At 46.1% G+C, this 21,600-nt stretch overlaps 2 protein-coding genes across 2 annotated transcripts; both read left to right on the plus strand.

The window, feature by feature from the left end:
* The first annotated feature begins 957 nt into the window (after nucleotides 1-957).
* LOC117658494 (uncharacterized) lies at nucleotides 958-11,903 on the plus strand. The gene is made up of 3 exons (XM_087881174.1): nucleotides 958-1,119; nucleotides 7,389-7,608; nucleotides 10,793-11,903. Exons 1-3 carry the CDS (start codon nucleotides 958-960, stop codon nucleotides 11,725-11,727), a joined length of 1,317 nt encoding a protein of 438 aa, XP_087737300.1. The 3' UTR covers nucleotides 11,728-11,903.
* Nucleotides 11,904-16,036: 4,133 nt separating this feature from the next.
* LOC117676276 (uncharacterized) lies at nucleotides 16,037-19,597 on the plus strand. Its single transcript, XM_034435657.3, has 2 exons — nucleotides 16,037-16,224; nucleotides 17,563-19,597. Exon 2 carries the CDS (start codon nucleotides 17,574-17,576, stop codon nucleotides 18,267-18,269), a length of 696 nt encoding a protein of 231 aa, XP_034291548.1. The 5' UTR covers nucleotides 16,037-16,224; nucleotides 17,563-17,573; the 3' UTR covers nucleotides 18,270-19,597.
* The last annotated feature ends 2,003 nt before the right edge of the window (nucleotides 19,598-21,600 follow it).

Raw genomic sequence — 21,600 nt, forward strand, 5'->3', positions numbered from 1 at the left:
TTTCTATAGCTGCCCAGCTGAACCAAGTGATTCTAGGCAGTTTACAATTATCATTTTTGGCACCTAGATTGATCCAGTTGGGCTGTCAAGAGATACTGCTATGACTTACAAATCTCATCAATTTCCTCAATTAAATATACAATAATAAATGGCAGTTGCAAAGAAAAAAATCCCTTCCTTCCTCCCTTCCTTCCTCCCTTTCCTTCCTTCCTTCTCTCTATCCTTCCATTCTTCCTTTCTCTTTTTCCTTCCCTTCCTTTTCCTTCCTCCCTCCCTCTCTTTCTCTTCCCTTCTCTTCCCTTCCCTTTCCCCTTCCTTCCTTCTTTCCTTCCTTCGTTCTATCCTTCCATCCTTCCTTTCTCTTTTCCCTTTCCTTCTCTTCCTTTTCCTTCTTTCCTTCCTTCTTTCCTTCTCTCTAGCCTTCCATCCTTCCTTTCTCTTTTCCCTTCTCTTCCTTTTCCTCCCTTCCTTCTCTCTATCCTTCCATCCTTCCTTTCTCTTTTCCCTTCTCTTCCTTTTCTTCTCTTCCTTCTCTCTATCCTTCCATCCTTTCTCTTTTCCCTTCCCTTCCTTTTCCTCTCTTCCTTCTTTCTATCCTTCCATCCTTCCTTTCTCTTTTCCCTTCCCTTCCTTTTCCTCCCTCCCTCCCTTCCTACTCTCTATCCTTCCTTCCTTGCTTGCTTGCTTCCTTCTCTTCCTTTTCCTCCCTTCCTTCTCTCTATCCTTCCATCCTTCCTTTCTCTTTTTCCTTCCCTTCTTTTTCCTCTTTCCCTCCCTCCCTCCCTTATAATCCAGACAGGAAACCAAAACCACCAGTAACAAAATCTTGCAAGTCCAAAAACATTTCTGCCGTCCCTTGCCTTTATTCCCCAAAGAATTAGAGAGGGTCACTCCTGAGACACATTCCCCACTCCCTTTTTTCCTTCTGAGATATCTCTGATCTGACCATCGGTCTAGATGCAGCTCTTCCTCCTGCCTCCCAAGGCCATCCTCACAACCCACTCCATGAACCGTGGGCCTATTGTTCTGAGCAAACATTTGGGGAGAGTGGGCCATGCTCAGATGTTTCAGGGGGGGAAATGTTGGTACCTCCACAATGATTCCATTTCAAGCAATTGGGTAAGTGTGGGAATCTTTTTTCACATTAATTCTTGCAATTAATTATCCAGCATAATTATTATGATTCAACCAGCTCTCTCACTCCCTGTGGCTGTCTGTCAGCAGTGGTAGCTAATTCCTTACTTCTCATTTGCAAATGGCTGCCTACAGGGCACCATGTGGTACCTACCTAGAGTAACCCAGGAGGCAAATATGAGCTTCATTTGGTCTATCAACATTCTTTAAAAAGCCACCTCATTTCCGGAGATTTGCAAGCCACATCTATATAAGGTTTCCAGCATTCTGTTGGTTTCTTCCTATTATTTTTTATATCCTGATCTGCAATCAGCAAAATAAACTCATATAGTTTTCCCGGAGAATTTTTTTTCCCCTCTCTGTTGACATTTTTACAAATTGGAATAATATCTAGGATATCCATGAGAAATAAATCCAGAAACTGACTTGTGGAGCTTCCTGATGCAAGATATATCCCCGAACATTAAATCAAGATCTTTTCAAAGAAGAGGAGGAGGAGAAGCAGAGAGAAACGGGCTAATTCTGAGAGAACGGAAGGTCTGTTGAACAAGGAAGGCTGAATAAAATATTTTCATCTAAATTTTTCCCCTCCTTGCTCTTTAAGCGTGGAAAGGATAATGAAAACTCTGTAGGAAAAAAATTGTGAGAAGTCCAATTTGCATTGTGTTTACATCAAAGTACTTCTTTTGTCTTTTAACTTAAATATGAAAAATTGCAGTGGTGCATAGACTTGCAAATTTCAGGGGGGGAAAATAGGGTTTGAATTAGACTGTGCATATATCCCTAAGGTAAAGTTAAAGGTTCCCCTCGCATATATGTGCTAGTCGTTCCTGACTCTAGGGGGCGGTGCTCATCTCCGTTTCAAAGCCGAGGAGCCAGAGCTGTCCGAAGACGTCTCCGTGGTTATGTGGCCGGCATGACTCAACGTCCAAAGGCGCACGGAATGCTGTTACCTTCCCACCAAAGGTGGTGCCTATTTTTCTACTTGCATTTTTTACGTGCTTTCGAACTGCTAGGTTGGCAGAAGCTGGGACAAGTAACGGGAGCTCACCCCATTACGTGGCACTAGGGATTCGAACCGCTGAACTGCCGACCTTTCGATCGACAACCTCAGCGTCTTAGCCACCTATCCACCAAGCATCCCTGGGCACTGCTAAAGACAGGCAGACTAAGAAAAGCATCTCTTTGCTAAGGAGTGTTAAGCAGTCTTCACATTCAGAAGAGGGATACGTGATTTTGGGGTTCTACCAAGATAGACCCTGATGTTTATGAGACAAATTACCCAATAATTAGACTAAAGACACATGACATAAAGCTGGATCACAGTGCCTGAGGTCATATCTACAAGCTCCACCTCCAAGGTGCCTTGGACCATCTCACCACCATGTTAGATAGCTTTCAAAGAATTTTAGGCAAATTAATAGAGAATAAGGCTTTTGATAGCCATTCTTTAAGACCAAGATCAGTTGTGGGAGATGATGGACCTCATGGACTTCCCATCAATTCCTGGTTGGTCAATGTGGGACAGAACACTAGTTTAGACAAGCTTCTGACTTGATCTTATCATTAGCAGTAATAGTGCCAGTAATCTCGTATCAGGGCTCCATTCTTCATTCTTTCCATCTCATCTCTATTTTACCCTCTATTAGGTGAAGCTAAGAAATAGCTATTAATCCAAGGTCAACTAGTAGCTGAGTAGAACTTAAATTTGGCTCTCTAGATCTTAAGCCAACATTTAATCATCATACCCATTCAAGTTTAAGAAGTTTCATGGATGAAAAACCCAGGTAGTATGTAGATATCTTTCAGAGGTGGTTCCAGGGCCTCGGGGAATGGGTGATGTTAAGGAAAAATATAGTATTAATTCAATTTTTTTCCCTACCAGGTTCTGTGGATGTGGCTTGGTGGGGGAGTGGGTCATGTGACTGAGTGGGCGTGGCCAACTAGATTTATTTATTATTTATTTATTAATTAAATTTCTATACCGCCCTTCTCCAATAGGACTCAGGGCGGTGCACAGCCAAGATAAAAACAAAGCATACAAAATTTAAGAACAGTATTAAAATAATTAAATATTTTGGCCGAAATTAAGATAACCCAATTTAAAATCAATTTAAAATTTAACTCAGGCCAGCCCAGCTTGTTGAAATAAATAGGTTTTCAGGGCCCGACGAAAAATCCGGAGGTCTGTTATTATACGTAACTCTGGGGGAAGGTTGTTCCAGAGGGTGGGCGCCGTCACAGAGAAGGCTCTCCCCCTGGGGGTCGCCAGCCGACATTGTCTGGCGGACGGCACCCTGAGGAGGCCCACTCTGTGCGAGCGTACTGGCCGGTGGGAGGCTATTGGTGGCAGAAGGTGGTCTCGTAAATACCCCGGCCCTAAGCCATGGAGCGCTTTAAAGGTGGTCACCAACACCTTGAAGCGCACCCGGAAGACCACTGGGAGCCAGTGCAGCTCGCGCAGGAGAGGTGTCACATGGGAGCGCCTCGTCGCCCCCATAATCCCCCGCGCGGCCGCGTTCTGGACCAGCTGGAGCCTCCGGGTGCACCCCAGGGGGAGCCCCATGTAGAGAGCGTTGCAGTAGTCCAGGCGGGAAATGACTAGTGCCTGAGTGACTGTGCGTAGAGAGTCCCGATCTAGAAAGGGGCGCAGCTGGCGTATCAGGCGAACCTGATAAAAAGCCCCCCTGGCCACGGCCGTCAAATGATCTTCTAAAGACAGCCGTGCGTCCAGGAGGACGCCCAAGTTGCGAGCCCTCTCCGTGGGGGCGAGTGATTCGCCCCCAATAGCCAGCGATGGCGTCAGCTGGCTATATCGGGACGCTGGAAGCCACAGCCACTCGGTCTTGGAGGGGTTGAGTCGGAGCCTGTTTCTCCCCATCCAGGCCCGCACGGCCTCCAGACACTGGGACATCACTTCAAGGGCATCGTTGGGGTGGCCTGGGGTGGAGATATACAGCTGGGTGTCATCAGCGTACTGATGGAACTCCACCCCAAAGCCACGGATGATCTCACCCAGCGGCTTTACATAAATGTTGAACAGAAGGGGCGAGAGGACCGACCCTTGTGGCACCCCACAAGCAAGGTGCCTCGGGGTCGACCGCTGCCCCCCCGTCAACACAGATTGCGACCGGTCAGAGAGGTAGGAGGAGAACCACCGCAGAACGGTGCCCCCCACCCCCAACCCCGCCAACCGGTGCAACATGATACCATGGTCGATGGTATCAAAAGCCGCTGAGAGGTCTAACAGGACCAGGACAGAGGAGCAACCCCTATCCCGAGCCCTCCAGAGATCATCCACCAACGCGACCAATGCCGTTTCCGTGCTGTACCCAGGCCGGAAGCCGGACTGGAGCGGGTCTAGATAGACAGCTTCATCCAGGTACCGGGGAAGCTGTTGCGCCACCACACTCTCAACAACCTTCGCAACAAAGCGAAGGTTGGAGACTGGACGATAGTTAGCCAAAACAGCCGGATCCAGAGAGGGCTTCTTGAGGAGGGGCCTCACAACCGCTTCTTTCAAAGCGGCCGGCAGGACCCCCTCACTCAAAGAAGCGTTAACAATCTTCTGGAGCCAGCCTCGTGTCACCTCCCGGGAAGCCAGTACCAACCAGGAGGGACACGGGTCCAATAAACATGTGGTCGCGTTCAGCCGTCCCAGGACCCTGTCCATGTCCTCGGGAGCCACAGGATCGAACTCCCCCCAGATAACACTCTCAAGACCTGCCTCAGTCATCCCGTCCGGACATACCCAGTCAGAGGCCAGTCCTTCCCGAATCTGAGCGATTTTGTCATACAGATACTGCACAAAGTCCTCGGCTCGGCCCTGCAAGGGGTCATCCCGCGCTTCCAGATGGAGGAGGGAGCGGGTCACCCTAAACAGGGCGGCCGGGCGATTATCTGATGACGCGATAAGAGCGGCAAAATAACTAGATTTCGCCGCTTTTATCGCCACTAGGTAGGTCTTAATATGAGACCTCGCCAGTGTTCGGTCGGATTCGGAGCGACTGGTCCTCCAACTACTCTCCAGGCGTCTTTTCCGGCGCTTCATCTCCCTGAGCTCCTCGGAGAACCAAGGAGCTAGGTGAGTTCAGTGCCGGGTCAGAGGCCGCAAAGGCACGACACGGTCCAAGGCCCCGGCAGCCGCACTATCCCAGGCGGCCACCAGGTCCTCAGTCGAGTCGTGAGCCAGAGTCTCAGGAAATGGCCCAAGCTCCATCTGGAACCTATCAGGGTCCATCAGGCGCCTGGGGCGGAACCACCTGGTCGGTCCCGCCTCCCTGCGGCGGGGTGCGGCGGTTAGAAAGTCCAGTCGAAGGAGCGAGTGGTCAGACCATGACAAGGGTTCGATGACTATATCCCCTGTATCAAGGCCACTCAACCACTGACCAGAGACAAAAACTAAGTCCAGAGTGTGTCCACCCGTGTGAGTGGGGTCATGAATTAACTGAGTAAGGTCCATGGCCGTCATGGAAGCCATGAACTCTCGAGCCACCTCAGACGTTTCGCCGACAGATGGCAAGTTGAAATCCCCCATGACTAGAAGTCTGGGGGTACCAACCGCCACCTCAGCTATGACGTTGAGCAGCTCGAGCAGGGCCGTTGCCACGCGGCAGGGAGCCAGGTACGTGATCAACAAGCCCATCTGTACTCCACGACCCCACCTCACAAAAAGGGACTCACATCCGGCTATCTGTGGAACAGTGGTCTCCCTCGGATCAAGACTTTCCTTTATAATAACCGCCACCCCCCCGCCCCTGCCCTGAGCTCTCGGCTGATGGAATGCTCGGAAACCTGGTGGGCACATATCCACGAGGGGAACCCCCCCCTCATGGCCCAACCAGGTCTCCGTAATACCTGCCAGGTCCGCTCCCCCCTCCTGAATAAGATCGCAAATGAGGGGGGCTTTATTTACCACGGACCTGGCATTGCACGACAGCAGCCGAAGGCTCGGGCCCTGAGAGTCTGAACAGCCTGGGATACGAGAAGGGCTATGGGGACCGGGGCGTGCCACCGCTCGAAGATAGCGAGTGCGCGCCCCCACTACATGATGCGGCCCCCTGCTCCCACCATATCTGCCCCTCCCACTCAACACATTGATAGAAAAGCCCTCGACAGAATGGACTCTGATGTCCCCCTTACCCCCAGAATCTACACCCTCCGTGGCCCCACTAACAGCTGGGCCGGACCCCTCCCCCCGTGGGTTAACCCCCAAACCCACACAACCCTCCCGCCCCTTAAAATCCCTTAAAAATCTATCAAAAAGTTTCCCTAAAAAACCCCTTAATCCCCTTTTTGCAGCATGCCACCTCTCGGGGTGCCAAAGCCCGTCATAAAGGTAGGCCCTTGATAAAGTGGAGGGCCACACCTGCGAGAGGGGGGAGTCTCGCAGAATAAGAAGTTCTGTTGGCGAATACATCTAATCAATCAATTAATTAATCAATCAATCGGGGGAAAATCAACGGCCTGGGGGTAATCAAGATAGTCCAAAGTCTGGAAAGGGATATTCAATCAATTCCAAGTCAATAAACTCCACTGCTCTCTCACAGCAGTGGATGGAGTCTTAGGCCGCTTCGAGGCCAGATGTTAACACCAGCTGCCCTCTCACGAAAGCTGGGAAGGGCCAGAAACCGCAGTCGTCGACCGGCACCATGAAAGACTTGAAATCCGAATATTTCCCTCTTACAATTGGGGGCATTGATAACAAACCACCAATCTACAGGTTCACGGGCCCAGAGAAGACTCCGATAACTCTAGCGGCTGCACCTTAGGCGAGTAGGGAGGCGAATCGGGAGGCTATAGATGTCCATGTCCATGGGAGGCAGGTATCATAACAAGTATCGTATCATATTATTCAGAGGCATCTCCAGATGATAAGTGGCCTCCTGGAGGCTGATAGACCACGTAAGGCATAAAAGCCTGGCCCAAGGTCTTTTGTGACCATCAAACAGCAATGTTTCTAGCTCACCCCCATCCAAATGAGGGAGGGGGGGAGCCTCTGGAAGGACCAGGAGTGGGCCCCCTCCAAGTGGGCCTCCCATCCATAGCTGTAACCGGCAGTTCCAAGAAACAAACATTGATGGTCTGATTCAAATCATGGTCAGGATGCCCCTCGCTCTCCCTATTCAGGCTCCTGTCCCTTTCCGGCCTCTCTGATGTTATCTCTCCCAGCCGTTCGTCCCAGTGTTAAAGCGAGTGCCAATCCCGACGATGCCAGCTCTTAAAACATCCCCGTCCACCGTTGGGTCTAACAGGAAGCCCCTGTCATCCCCTCGGAGTCCCTGAAGCTCCAGGGAGGGGCTGCATCGCCGACGCCGCCACCGCCCGTTCCACTAGCTCGGCAGCTGCGGGGAGATGCCGAGGGCGCTGAGGGCGCTCTCCCCACTCATAGAGCCGCAGCGCAGCCGTCTCCGTCTCGTTCGTGGCCATCGTGTCCTGGAGAGCTGCCAGCTCTCAAGAAGATGACACAGACTGGTGAGAAGCTCCCCTCACCAGACATGGGGGTCAATTAGCTGGTCGAACCCCCGGAACCCCCAAAACCCGGGGGATATCCCCCGAGTATCGCCGCCGCTCAGCTGGGAGCGGCCATCTTGGACATGCGCAGAGGAAATAATAGATGTCACTCGCAGCAAGGTGCCACCCCTCGATCACATGACCTGCCCACCAAGCCACGCCCACAGAACTGGTAGGGAAAAATATACCTCCACTGGTATATATAGATAGCTATTGAAAAACATCTATTTAGATTACCGGAGAATAGAATAAAAACTTTATTACAGTTATCGACCATCAATAGACATACAATTAAAAAAAAAAAAGAGCCTCGGTGGTGCAGCGGACTAAGTGCTGTTAAGTGCTAGCACTTAGCTGCCAGCTGCCTGCAATTAGTACGAGTTCAAATCTCACCAGGCTCAAGGTTGACTCAGCCTTCCATCCTTTCGAGGTAGGTAAATTGAGGACTCGGATTGTGGGGGCAATAAGCCAGCTTTGTATAGAACAACACTGCTTGGGGGAGGGGGGCGAAAGCCCTAATAAGCAGACATATACAAAAAAGTATGCAGGCTATTGCTGTAATGCGTTGTAATCTGCCCTGAGTCTACGGAGAAGGGCGGCATATAAATTGGACTAATAAATAAATAAATAAAAGAGCCTTGATAGTACAGTGGTTTAAAGCACCCTGTTATTAACACAGCTGCCTGCAATTTACTGCTGGTTCGAATCTCGCCAAGGCTCAAGGTTGACTCAGCCTTCCATCCTTTCTAAGGTAGGTGAAATGAGGACCCAGTTTGTGGGGGCAATAAGCTGACTTTGTATAAATATACGAAAGTATGAAGGCTATTGCTTAACGCATTGTAAGCCGCCCTGAGTCTCTGGAGAAGGGCGGCATATAAATCAAATTAAAAAAAAAATTAAAAATAATACTGACATTAATCGTCAAAATACATGATCTCAAACTGTTAGGGTCACTCCCTAATTTACATGAGTGATAAGAGCCGATAAGTAGGTTACCGGAGAAATATGGACAATTAAACACACCCTCTCCAAATTTATGATCTGTCCTGCCCCCAGCGGGGCTGCCCAATTTACTTATCTTGGATGTTTCCTAAGATGACCCAGCCACTATCACTGTCAGATGATCAAAGCACAAGGTAGATAATTAAAGGATGCCCAGTCGTACTCCTTAATTGTAACTTAGCTGCAGGCAGCCCAAGGTAGACTCGGGCTATTCTCTTACATCATTTATCTTGGCTTTTCTCCATTGGAAGCCAGACAGCAGATGGCTGGCAAGCTTAATCACTTCTTCGTCTATGCGAAGCATTCGGTCTGCCCTGGCACGAGAAAATGACAAATCGAGACAATAACTAACAATTGGGCGATGGGGTATTCTTTCCTCCTTTTTTCCAAAAATGGAGCCAGCCAGTCACAAGGGACCTTGCCAAATATTATAAAACCATCTTGTCATCACTCCTCGCTGTCTTTAACTACTGAAGAATTCGAAGAGTGGGAGTACTCGGTAAGTCATATTTCAACCTGATATCTTGGGATTGATTTTTATTTTTTTTTAAATTGTTACCGATGATTAAGTCTCCATCTCTTGGTTGAAACGTACAAGTCGTAAATGATCTGCATAGATCTGTAAAGCAGACATCCCTGGTGGCTGCAATCGGCTTGCAACCTTACGATGAGATGGAGTTTGGACTGAGAAGGAAAGCTTTCAGTAGATAGGACAGGGATCTTCAACCTTAAACACTCAAAGAGCCATTGGGACCCGTTTCCCACAGAAAAGAAAACACCGGGAGCCACAAAACTCTTCCCCGTGCCTGACTATTTCTTGAGTGGCCACAAAACTAGCATATATAGTTGAATTAAATGTTCTGTTTTCTTCTGAAACTTTTCTTTTCTTGGATTTATCCATGGTTGGCCTACGGGGGTTGAAAAGCTCAATAAATCGCGTGTCGGTGGGTGTCGCACATTGGCGGTTGTGATGCGTATTTTGAGTGACAGGGAGCCGCAGCAGAGGGGTGAAAGAGCCACATGAGGCTCCAGAGCTGCAGGTTGCTGACCCCTGAGATAGGACTTCTCGTGAAGGGATCAGTGGCAAGGTCCAATCCCTTTGGGACGGCCATTGATTTGTCAAACGATCTCATGGTTCTTAGGGGGGGCCAAGCTAACCTAGGGATGATGGACAAATCAGAAGCTATTATATCTCCTGATAACGTCTTCGATCACTGCGCAGTTTTGTGAGCGGTGAAAATGGCAGGTAAATTGAGAACACCTCTACGGATGGCTGAAACACGTTAAGGGGAACACGCGGTGGGAAATGGGATCTTGAATTGTGGATGTTGCTATGTCCTTCCTTCCCTCCCTCCTTCCTTGCCTATCTCTCTTTTCTTTCCTTCCTTCCTTCCTCCCTCCCTCCCCCCTTCCTTCCTTCCATCTCTTTTTCCTCCCTTCCTTTCCTCATCTCACTCCCTGCTTTCTTTCTTTCTTTCTTCTTCTCTCCTTCTTTCCTTCTCTCCCTCCCTGCTTTCTTTCTTTCCTCCCTCCCTCCCTGCCTTCCTTCCTTCTCTTCCTCCTTGCTTGCTTCCCTCCCTCCCTCCCCTCCCTTCCTTCCTTCTTTCTTTCTTTCCTTCCTTCCCTCTCTCCCTCCCTTTGTTCTTTCGTTCTTTCGTTCTTTTGTTCTTTTGTTCTTTTGTTCTTTTGTTCTTTTGTTCTTTTGTTCTTTTGTTCTTTCGTTCTTTTGTTCTTTTGTTCTTTTGTTCTTTCGTTCTTTCGTTCTTTCGTTCTTTCGTTCTTTCGTTCTTTCGTTCTTTCGTTCTTTCGTTCTTTTGTTCTTTCTTTCCACAGTTAGGCTTAATGCGTTGCATCACCAAGCCATAATTTCAGCGCCTCTTTAACTACCTAACCCAAATACAGTTGAGATGCGTCCTTCACAGAAAATGCTCTGGAAAAGAACGACAAAAAAGTTCTAGTCCGTCAGCAATTTCATTCATCAATTGTGTTTTTTATACTTTCATCCTTGTGTTCCCAGCATACATATTTTTCACAGGTCTAATCAAAGGTCTCAAGAGATGTACAGCACAGAATATGGAGATGGCAAAGATTCCTACGGTTGTTATAGGAGATCTCTAAGTTGGGAACCATCTAGCTACTTGGTAACGTGGACTTCTGAAATGGAATGTTGTGATACGCCTCCACCTTCACTCTGCCCTCCTGTGCAGAGGTATTGCCCCCAAAAGCCAAAATATTGTCCTCCAGCTCCAAAGGGCTGCCCAGCCCAACAGAAATATTATCCTCCGGTCCAAGACTACTGTCCCCCTGTCCAACGGTATTGTCCACCAGTACAGAAGTACCGTCCACCTGTCAAATACTGTTCTCCTCCTGGACGGAAGAGTCATCCGCCTGCCCAGTGGTGTCCTCCTCCAGTGCAGAAGTGCCGTCCAGTTATCCAATCATGTTCTCGTCCTCCAGGACAGAAGTATTGTCGGCCTGTCCAGAGGTGCTATCCACCTCAACAAAAATATTGTCCACCAGCCCAATCGTGCTATCTACCTCAACAGAAATATTGTTCACCAGCCCAATCGTGCTATCCACCTCAGCAAAAATATTGTCCACCAGCCCAACCGTGTTATCCACCTCAACAAAAATATTGTCCACCAGCCCAACCATGTTATCCATCTCAACAAAAATATTGTCCACCAGCCCAATCATGCTGTCCACCAGCTCAACTGTGCTATCCACCTCAACAAAAATATTGTCCACCAGCCCAACCGTGTTATCCACCTCAACAAAAATATTGTCCACCAGCCCAACCGTGTTATCCACCTCAACAAAAATATTGTCCACCAGCCCAACCATGTTATCCACCTCAACAAAAATATTGTCCACCAGCCCAACCGTGTTATCCACCTCAACAAAAATATTGTCCACCAGCCCAATCATGCTATCCACCTCAACAAGAATATTGTCCACCAGCCCAATCATGCTATCCACCTCAACAAGAATATTGTCCACCAGCCCAACCGTGCTGTTCACCACAACCTGAGATCTATCAGATCAAACAAGCTTCCAAAGCGCCTCCCCATCTTCTGAAGAAGTAGCTGATGAGTTGTGCTGAATATGAACATCACAATCTAGCTCAAAATGTTGTCTTGCTATTTATTTACTAGCTGATATGCTTGTAGTTACTTACCCTGGACATTTTGACTATTTATCAAATTTATATGTTAAAAATATGTATGTAACACAATAAAACTTATTAAAGCATTCATCACTCCCAGAATCCTTCCTTCTCCTCCTCCTCCTCTTCCTCCACCCCTCTTCTTCTTCTTCTTCTTCTTCTTCTTCTTCTTCTTCTTCTTCTTCTTCTTCTTCTTCTTCTTCTTCTTCTTCTTCCTCTTCCTCTTCTTCTTCTTCTTCTTCTTCTTCTTCTTCTTCTTCTTCTTCTTCTTCTTCTTCTTCTTCTTCTCCCTCTCCTCTTCCTCCTCCTCCTCCTTCTCCTCCTCCTCCTCCTCCTCCTCCTCCTCCTCCTCCTTCTTCTTCTTCTCCTTCTGCTTCTCCTCCTCCTCCTCCTCCTCTTCCTCCTCCTCCTCCTTCTCCTCCTCCTCCTCCTCCTCCTCTTCCTCCTCCTCCTCCTCCTTCTCCTCCTTCTTCTCAAAAGACATCTATTTTTCCTGACCTATCGCTGAAGTTTTCCAGGACTGTACTCACGAGATTTGGATAGAAGATAGAACAAAGACAAGTGTGAACTTGATAATCCAGATAAATTTACAGGGTGAGGGAGAAAGGGGCAAGGTGGGACAAGTGACAAAATTTGTCCATTGTGCTATCATTCCTTTTTCATGTGTGTCATGGCATGCATGTCTGTATGAAACAAGAAGAGGTTCATTCTGTATTAGTCAGACAAATTGAAATGTTCTTCTCTTTTAATTATAATTTTTAGCTTCCTCTGGCTCCCTCTAGTGTCCAACCTCGAAAGCCTCATCCTATCATGTTTTTTTTTTTTAAAGAATTCAAAACAAGAACATTTTCCCATACGGAAGGATTCTTACCCTGAATTTCAAAATCTTATTTCAAACCCATCTGGCCCCTTAATCTACTTGTAACTTTCCAAAATCCACATGCTAATTAGTCTTTTGCTTTTATTTTTTTAAAAAAAACTTAAATCTTTAAACTTGTATTTAAAACTTCTTTTACTAAGGAATGAAGGATACTCCCGCCTTCACTCCGAAGGTTGTTAATAGCTCCTCTTTAGTTGTAACTTAGTTACATGCAAAACCAATTAAGAAATTAGGCTCAGCGGATGTTATGGGTAATCAACGATGAAAAAAAAAAGTCCCTCAACCACTCAGCTCACAAGCCAACTGGAGAACCCCCCCCCCCCCAGTTATGCAATCTACTCACATCTACCAACATCCAGTCTCAGTTGCTACCCAGAAAGCAAAACCAGAACCAGTGGATCATATATTTCACCCTAAATAAATCCTCCTTTTGCATTTCTCTGGTGACCTCCTAAAATTTCTTTTTTTTTCTCTCCAGCTTGGTCATATTGAGATTCCTCCTAACCAGAGGTGGGATTCAGCCAGTTCGGACCGCTTTGAGCGAACCGGATGTTAATTTTAATCTGGTTCGCTGAACCGGTAGCGAACCGGTTGACCCTGCCCGCCCTGCCCCGCTCCTCTCAGGAGTCTCCACACAGCCCATTTTGGATGCCAGGTAAGTGCAGGGCTCACACGGAGGCTCTGGGAGAGTGAAAAACAGGCCTACCAGAAGTTCCGGAAGTTCAGAAACGGGCTTGTTTCTGGCCTCCCGGAGGCTCGAGGAAAGCCTCCGGAGTATGGGGAGGGCGAAAATGCCCTCCCATACAGAAGGCTGAGTAGGCCATGCCCACCATGGCCACGCCCTCCCAGCAACCAGGCAGAGAACTGGTTGCTAAAATTTCTGAATCCCATCCCTGCCCCTAACACTTCCATTTCCTCCTTCCTATGTGTTGATGGCATCATTCTGGCTTCAGTTGAAAATCTTGGAAGCAGAGGAAAATGGTCCCATTTCTAAGGGGAAACGAGACATGCCCAAGGGACTTCATACTGGTGCAGAATGAGGCTGTGCGGGGGATTATGGGAGCGACGGGGCGCTCCCATGTGACTCCTCTCCTGCGCGAGCTGCATTGGCTTCCGGTGGACTTCCAGGTGCGCTTCAAGGTGTTGGTGATCACCTTTAAAGCGCTCCATGGCTTAGGGCCAGGGTACTTACGGGACCGCCTTCTGCCATCAATAGCCTCCCACCGGCCAGTTCGCTCCCACAGAGAGGGCCTCCTCAGTGTGCCGTCGGCTAGACAATGCCGGCTGGCGACCCCCGGGAGGAGAGCCTTCTCTGTGGTGGCACCTACCCTTTGGAACAATCTACCCCCAGAGATACGAGTGATCTCCGACCTCCGGACTTTTCGTCGGGTCCTAAAAACTCATCTCTTTCAGTTAGCCGGTCTCTCTTGATTTTATGATTTTATGGTTGATTTTAAATTTTGATATGGATTTTAAATTGATAAATTTTAAACTATGGGCCAAATTTAATTATTTTAAATCTATTTTTAATCGTACTTTATGTATAAATGTTTTATTTTGGCTGTTCACTGCCCTGAGTCCGAAAGGAGAAGGGCGGTATAGAAATTTGAATAATAAATAAATAAATAAATAAATAAATAAATAAATAAATAAATAAATAAATAAATAAATAAATAAATATGGATGACCCTGATATCATGGTGACAATACACTAAAGCATGGATATTCTCCGTCTAGCTGGTTACAGGTATGCAATAGATGAGTGCACACTTCATTTGTAGAAGATGGCTTTGATGCCATCATGTTCTTAAGAACTTCCTAGCCATTCATTACCCAGTCGGTAGCGTATGAAGGCTACACCTTATACAGTTGATAATTTCTTGAAAGCTCAGCTCTGCCACGTGCTTGCTTTGTCCTCCTTCAAGTGACTCACCAGCCAGCAGAAGACAAATCATCATCTTATATTGTCCAGGAGTCAACTTAGGAACTACGTGTGGGGCTCCACCAGCATTTTAGCTCGTGGCTGATGAGACCAATCTTGAGTTTAGTTCCAGATAGCTTGGGAGGAGTATCATTCACATGATTGCAAAATTCTACTTTGAAGTTCTGCCCATGGTTACATCTTGCATGATTGTTGTTCAGTCACTACATTGTATCTTTGATATCCAAATGCAGCCTAGAACCGTGTTGGCTTTTTTGGCAGCTGTAGCACACGGCTGGTTCATATTTAAATGATTGTCCGCTTGGAGCCCTCGTGGACAATCATTTAAATAGGAGCCAACCGTGTGCTGCAGCTGCCAAAAAAGCCAACACAGTTCTAGGCTGCATAAACCGAGGGATAGAATCAAGATCATGTGAAGTGTTAATACCACTTTATAAGGCCTTGATAAGGCCACACTTGGAATACCACCTCCAATTTTGGTCACCACGTTGTAAAAAAGATGTGGAGACTCTAAAAGGAGTGCAGAGAAGAGCAACAAAGAGGATTAGAGGACTGGAGGCTAAAACATATGAAGAACGGTTGCAGGAACTGGGCATGGCTAGTCTGATGAAAAGAAGGACTAGAGGTGACATGATGGCAGTGTCCCAATATCTCAGGGGCTGCCCCAAAGAAGAGGGAGTCAAGCTATTCTCCAAAGCCCCTGAAGGCAGGACAAGAAGCAACGGGTGGAAACTCATCAAGGAGAGAAGCAACTTAGAACTAAGGAGAAATTTCCTGACACTGAGAACAATTAATCAGTGGAACAACTTGCCTCCAGAGGTTGTGAATGCTCCAACACTGGAAGTTTTTAAGAAGAGATTGGAGAACCATTTGTCTGAAGTGGTGGAGGGTTTCCTGCCTAAGCAGGGGGTTGGACTAGAAGACCTCCAAGGTCCCTTCCAACTCTGTTATTCTATTCTAAATATCACAACTGAGGTTCCTTTGCTGGGTTACACTGGCAGACTTCGTTTTTTGCAGGCTAACTAATGTTGTGGAGTGGCTTGTTTTTTTAACAACCCACACGAGAGTAAACTCTGATTTATAGATGATCATTAGCATTCTGTACAATTGCAATTAATAACCCTCTTGTCACTGTCCATGGGGTACCATAAATTATTTTGCAGAAGAACCTGGCAATGATGCATTGAACTGATGCAATTGATCCTAACGGGGGCGTTGATTGATCATGGCTTCTTCCTTGATTCCTCAGAGCTGTCATCCAATCGTCTTCCTTTTATGGACCCATTGGAAGTCTGTCATGTATCTTCTGAGAGGGAAAATGCCTTGTCTTCTACATCACCGATCCAGTTGTGACTGCTAATTGCATGAATCTCAATCCATTGAACCATAGTTAAGTAATAGATCAGGTGTTCAAACCTGCCATCTCTCAGGTCCATGGTTTTGGACTTACCTACCATTCCCAAGATGTTGTATCATCTATATATGAGTATCGAAACCATATATAAAGAACTTCTGTTTCAGAAGGTACTTCATTCATTGACATTTCCTTAGCTCACGGGTCTCCTTCAATATATACCTCCTGATAAGGTAAGTCTATCTCTACACCTTGTATCTGTTTATCAAAGTAGATTGTCTAGACTAGAGGGTTAGATGTTCTCTAGATGTTTTGGGAGCAACACACATGTTTCCTTATAATTACCAACACCCAGTGGAATATAGGGAGAACTGTAGTCCAAAATCCCAAAGGTGCTTTTTCAAGAGGCAACTGAACTTTCTGGGGTTTTTTTGAAGATGTTTTGCTCCTCATCCAAGAAGCTTCTTCAGAGCTGAGGAAGCTTCTGGGATGAGAAGCAAAACATCTTCAAAGAAAAAACCAGAAAGTCCAGTTGCCTCCTAGATGACTGAGACGCTCCATAAACATGTAGTCCAAAATATTTGGAGGGCACTAAAGTGTCTTCTTATAGTTGATAGATGACCACAAACAGAGTCGGGGAGAAAGACCACAGAACAAGAAAAGAAATATGGAATCCCCTTTAATTTTATTTATTTTTTTTGGTAAAGTTTTTTTTTTAATTTAAGGAATACCCTTTCAACTCTCTGAAGGTTATGACAGCTGAGAGAACAATGTGGTATTCTCTCGCTTTAGAGAATAGGAAGATCCAACCCATTGAGTTCGGCTACAGAAGAAGGATGACGTAATTTATAAGAAAGGCCATTCTTGGACAAGTTGAAAGTCAGAGATGGAACAAGCAAGCAAGCTAGGCGCGCACACCAAATGTGGGGTTAAGTGCCTACTGCCCACAACATTTCAAAAGGGTCTAAAGATTACACAATTTTATTAAAACTCAGCTGAAGGTTTATGTGAATGCATGAGTAAAAAGTGTGCACACACACACACACACACACACACACACATGCACGCTTGATAGTAATGGCTCACCAAACAATTCTCCAAATGTTTCAGTATTATTCTGGAATATTGGAGTATTTAATAAATATCTGGACCAGGGGACTTATTATATCAATTATTTTCCTCTCTGTTACTGTAGCTGGACCGACCTAGGCTATTATAATTGAAATTTGTTCTGTGGTAATTTTCCATTCGAAAATCACATTCACAAGTTTCAGGACAAGCATTGTTGTGGCCAGGGGTAGTATTCATTTACCTTTGCTACCGGTTTGCAAATGTGAATGCGAATGCATGCTTTGTTCGCATGTGCCACCTCCGTGCATGAGCAGGGACTTCCATTCATGCGCAGATAGTCAAAAACAGGACGTGATGACGTCCAGGCAACTGAATGGGGCCTCCTGCAGTTGCCACTACCGATTTGCCCGAACCGGATAGAACCTGCTGAATACCAGCGCAACCCATCCTATTTTGGGAGGTGATTCTGATTTCAGTGTATTTTGGTCCTACGCTTTCAGTTCCACCCACCATGCCAGAAGAAAGAATCTATTCTTCTGGACGAGAAGCCTACTTCAACCTGAACTCAACATGGTACGACCCAGCAGGATCCTGGTTAGATACTCGCCGTAAACCCTTCCGCTATGTCGATAACACCGCCTGCGTGACGTGTTGCAACCCCAGGAGCAACGTACCTCGAAGAGGTGGCCATAATTACCGGTGCTACTGCTACCGCCAATCCACTTGTACGCCAGGAGGAAACCCAAGGGTTAGATGTTGTGTTCACAACCCTTCGGGGGGACCCCGTGATTATTGGGGGCGCCCAATCGGCGATGCCTGCGATGGGTGTACCGGGGGACGCTATTCTCACACGGGGTCAGATTGTGGGTCATGTTGTGGCTCTGGAGGAGGGACCGTGGCTTGTGCTCAACCATGTGCTACATCCGGAGGAGTGTGTGCCGAACCAAGTTGTAGACCTTCCGGGAGAGGCGTATGCTCAGAGCCTTGCATAACGTCTTCTGGAGGATGTGGTAGTAGAAGAGGAGTATGTGCTGAACCAGGTTGTAGACCTGCTGGGAGAGGTGTATGTGCAGAGCCTTGCATAACGTCTTCTGGAGGATGCGGAACAGGAGTATGTGCTGAACCAGCATGTTTACCTTCAGGATATGGTAGGAGGAGGAGAGGGGCGTGCTTTGAGCCATGTGCAGGAACTTCAGGTGGATGTTGAATGGCCGAATTGGAGAAGGAACCACAGTCCAACTCTCTGTTCAGGACAGAAGCTATAACAACCTATTTGATGGACCACCATTCCCCGTTCCCTGTTTGAAGACCTCCAATGAGGGACATCTCACCACTTCATGTGGCAATCTGTTGTACTGGTTGACAACTCATAAGTCACAGCTGTCAGGGTTCCAAAGGATGCCCTAATTAAATCATGAACCTCGAGTCAAAAGAAATCCAGTTATTTATTAGGAGCTTCATTTTGGCACGTTCCAGGTGAAGCCAACTCTGACCCCACGTAATTTACACCCCAATCATGACCCTGTTCCCCCCCCACTCCCCTCAGGGTGTGTCATCAATCATATTCTCCAACAGAGCAATTTCGCAGGTTGTAGAGATCACTCCTCTCTGGCCGCTGTGGGTAACCCTGGGCGACAGCCTTGAGAGAGATATGTTCGGAATGTGCTCCTATTTTTGGCTGCCATGCTGCTTCGTTGGTTTCCCATCCCCCTTGCCCATGGCAACTCGAGACCAGGCCAGGGATGCTTTGCAAGTTGACAACAAGCTTCTTCTGAGGTCTAGCCTGAACTTTCCTCCTTGTAGTTTTGGCTCACTAGTACTGGTTCTGCTCTCCGGGTCAACAGAGGAATAAGCCCGCTCCCACTTCTCGCTACCAACCCTTCCAAAATTGAGTTTACTCCAACCCCAAGTCTGTTCCTAGAACCCAGCAACATTCCTGCAAGGCTGTTCGCCTGCCCATCCATCCACCCAATGGATCCAAAGCCACAACTAAAATTGAATGTTCCTTATTTCTTCTTCTTCTTCTTCTTCTTCTTCTTCTTCTTCTTCTTCTCCTTCTCCTTCTCCTTCTCCTTCTCCTTCTCCTTCTCCTTCTCCTTCTCCTTCTCCTTCTCCTTCTCCTTCTTCTTCTTCTTCTTCTTCTTCTTCTTCTTCTTCTTTGTAAAAGGAAAACTTCTTTTTCTTCTTATCGGGTATAATATACATCTTTCCAAACAAGGAAAAGTTGAGAACCTACCAAACTCCAAAGTCTATTCCCATTCTTTGGAAAGTTTGTGTTAGTTTTTATGTTCTTTTTAAAACTATTAATAAAATGTATACATTAAAAAAACTGATGTCTAGACTTCTCCCAGAAGAACTACCTACCTTCCTTCCTTCCTTCCTTCCTTCCTTCCTTCCTTCCTTCCTTCTTTCCTTTCTTTCCTTGCTTATTTATTTTTATTTATTTATTTAAGAGAATGTATATGTCCACCCACTCACTCTCTGTGACTCATATGATCCAGCAATTTAAAAATAAAACACATTTCCATGCTGTAACTATGTCTAGTGTCATGCACCATTTGACCACCAGGGGGCACTAGAACTTAGCTGCATGTGGATAGATCCACAAAATAGTATCTATCTATTGCATTCATGACTTATAAACAATACTTCACACCCATCAAAAGCTGGGAGAAGATAAAGTCCTACAAGGTCCTTTCTTTTAACCATAAAGGAATATCATCGATAATAACAATAGAAAGAACACTTACAGTAAACCAAAAATCTTATTCAAAATTATAAGGTGCCCCATTTATTCATAGGATATGTCTGCCCTCTCCTGGTTGCAAAAATTATAACATGGCTCAAAATATTGTCTGTTATTCAGAATATATATTCTAGTAGCTGATACTTCCCGTCTTGGCATATACCAGAACAGTCACTAAAAATAAAACTATATCAATAAAACTCTCCAGTTTGATTTTTTAAAAAATTTGTACCTTGGTTTAAATGCAATGAAAGCCATTCTATTTCTATGTGGTGGAGAATTATACCCTCTACTATTTTCCTTGGATGCTACCAGGTTTCCCTGAAAATAAGACTGGGCCTTATATTAATTTTTGCTCCAAAAGATGCATTAGGGCTTATTTTCTGGTTAGGTCTTATTTTGGAGGAAATACGGTACTAAATTCATCTGTCTGGCTGACAGTCTTAACTGGGGCTTATTTTGGGGTAGGGCTTATATTACAATATCCTGAAAAACTCATGTTAGGGCTTATTTTCCGCTTGGGTCTTATTTTCAGGGAAACAGGGTAGTTCCTTGAGGACTAGGAACTTTGTCACAATCTCTGGAGGGGTAAGAAAGATCTTCCTTTCTCTCTCCATATGTTCTTGCAAGGTTTTGAGAGACCTTTCTGTGTAAGGAACAGTGTAAGAAACACAATTAAGTCACAATTTCTCACCCCAAACAATGCAATTATATCTGATCCTTCTCATTAAATGATTCATGCTACAGTTTTCTCAGACAGCAGCTTCAAATGTTTAATGTTAACAACAAGGCACCCTTCTAAAATGTGATCCATCTCAAACTATGCATAGTGGGATCGAACCTCTGATGTGTAACTTACACCGTGTGCAACACTTTGCATAACTATTTAGGGTTTAAATTCCAACCTCTATAATTGTAGGCTACTGTGCAGTTTTGCATACGTCGTCTAAATATACTATTACTAAATTTCCCGCGTCTCGAGATCATCCATTAAGCTTTGTTAAAGACTGTAGCAGTAAACCTACTCAAATAGTAACTTAGGTGAGGTTTTTCAATTCTTAGTTCATCTTACAACTCTATGGTCCTTTGCAACTTCTCAGGCTGGTCTTCTTTGGAGGTTGTGGGATGCTAAAATAGGCCAAGAGAATCAGAGAAATTAAAACAGGGTAAATTTTTTGGGGGGGAAAGACATTGGGGTGCAAATATCACTTTATTTCTGAATTCAAGTCCTTGAATGTACTAGGAAATTAAGTAAAAGGATATCAGTCGTAAAGATGGCATGGATGGAATTTTCTTGAAAAAAGAGGAATTATTGCCTTTTATGGACTGCATAAGGACATGGTGGTTTAGTGGCTAAAACACCGAGGTTGTCAATTGAAAGGTCGGCAGTTCAGCGGTTCGAATCCCTAAGTGCCGCGTAACGGGGTGAACTCCCATTACTTGTCCCAGCTTCTGCCAACCTAGCAGTTCAAAAGCACGTAAAAAAAAATGCAAGTAGAAAAATCGGCGATCTGCACATACACAGAAGCATGCGCGATCCCGTTGCGAACCAGTAGTCAAGGTAAGTAGAACCCTGGTCTGTAGATATTTTCACAACCCTCTTTTTGACTCGTGCAGTAGACAGGTCCTCCATGGAAGGCAGGTAGAAGAGAGTAGAAGAATTGAAATGGAACTGAAGGCAGGTGGACCAAGGCGGTCGTAGAATGGATCCCACTTGATCAAAAGCATCCACAAAAGAGAGCTAAAACAAGATGGATCGACAACATCCACAAGTATGGCAGGCCCAGTTGGC

The sequence above is a fragment of the Pantherophis guttatus genome, chromosome 18, assembly GCF_059756535.1.
Source record: "Pantherophis guttatus breed Tessera chromosome 18, ASM5975653v1, whole genome shotgun sequence".
NCBI lineage: Eukaryota > Metazoa > Chordata > Lepidosauria > Squamata > Colubridae > Pantherophis > Pantherophis guttatus.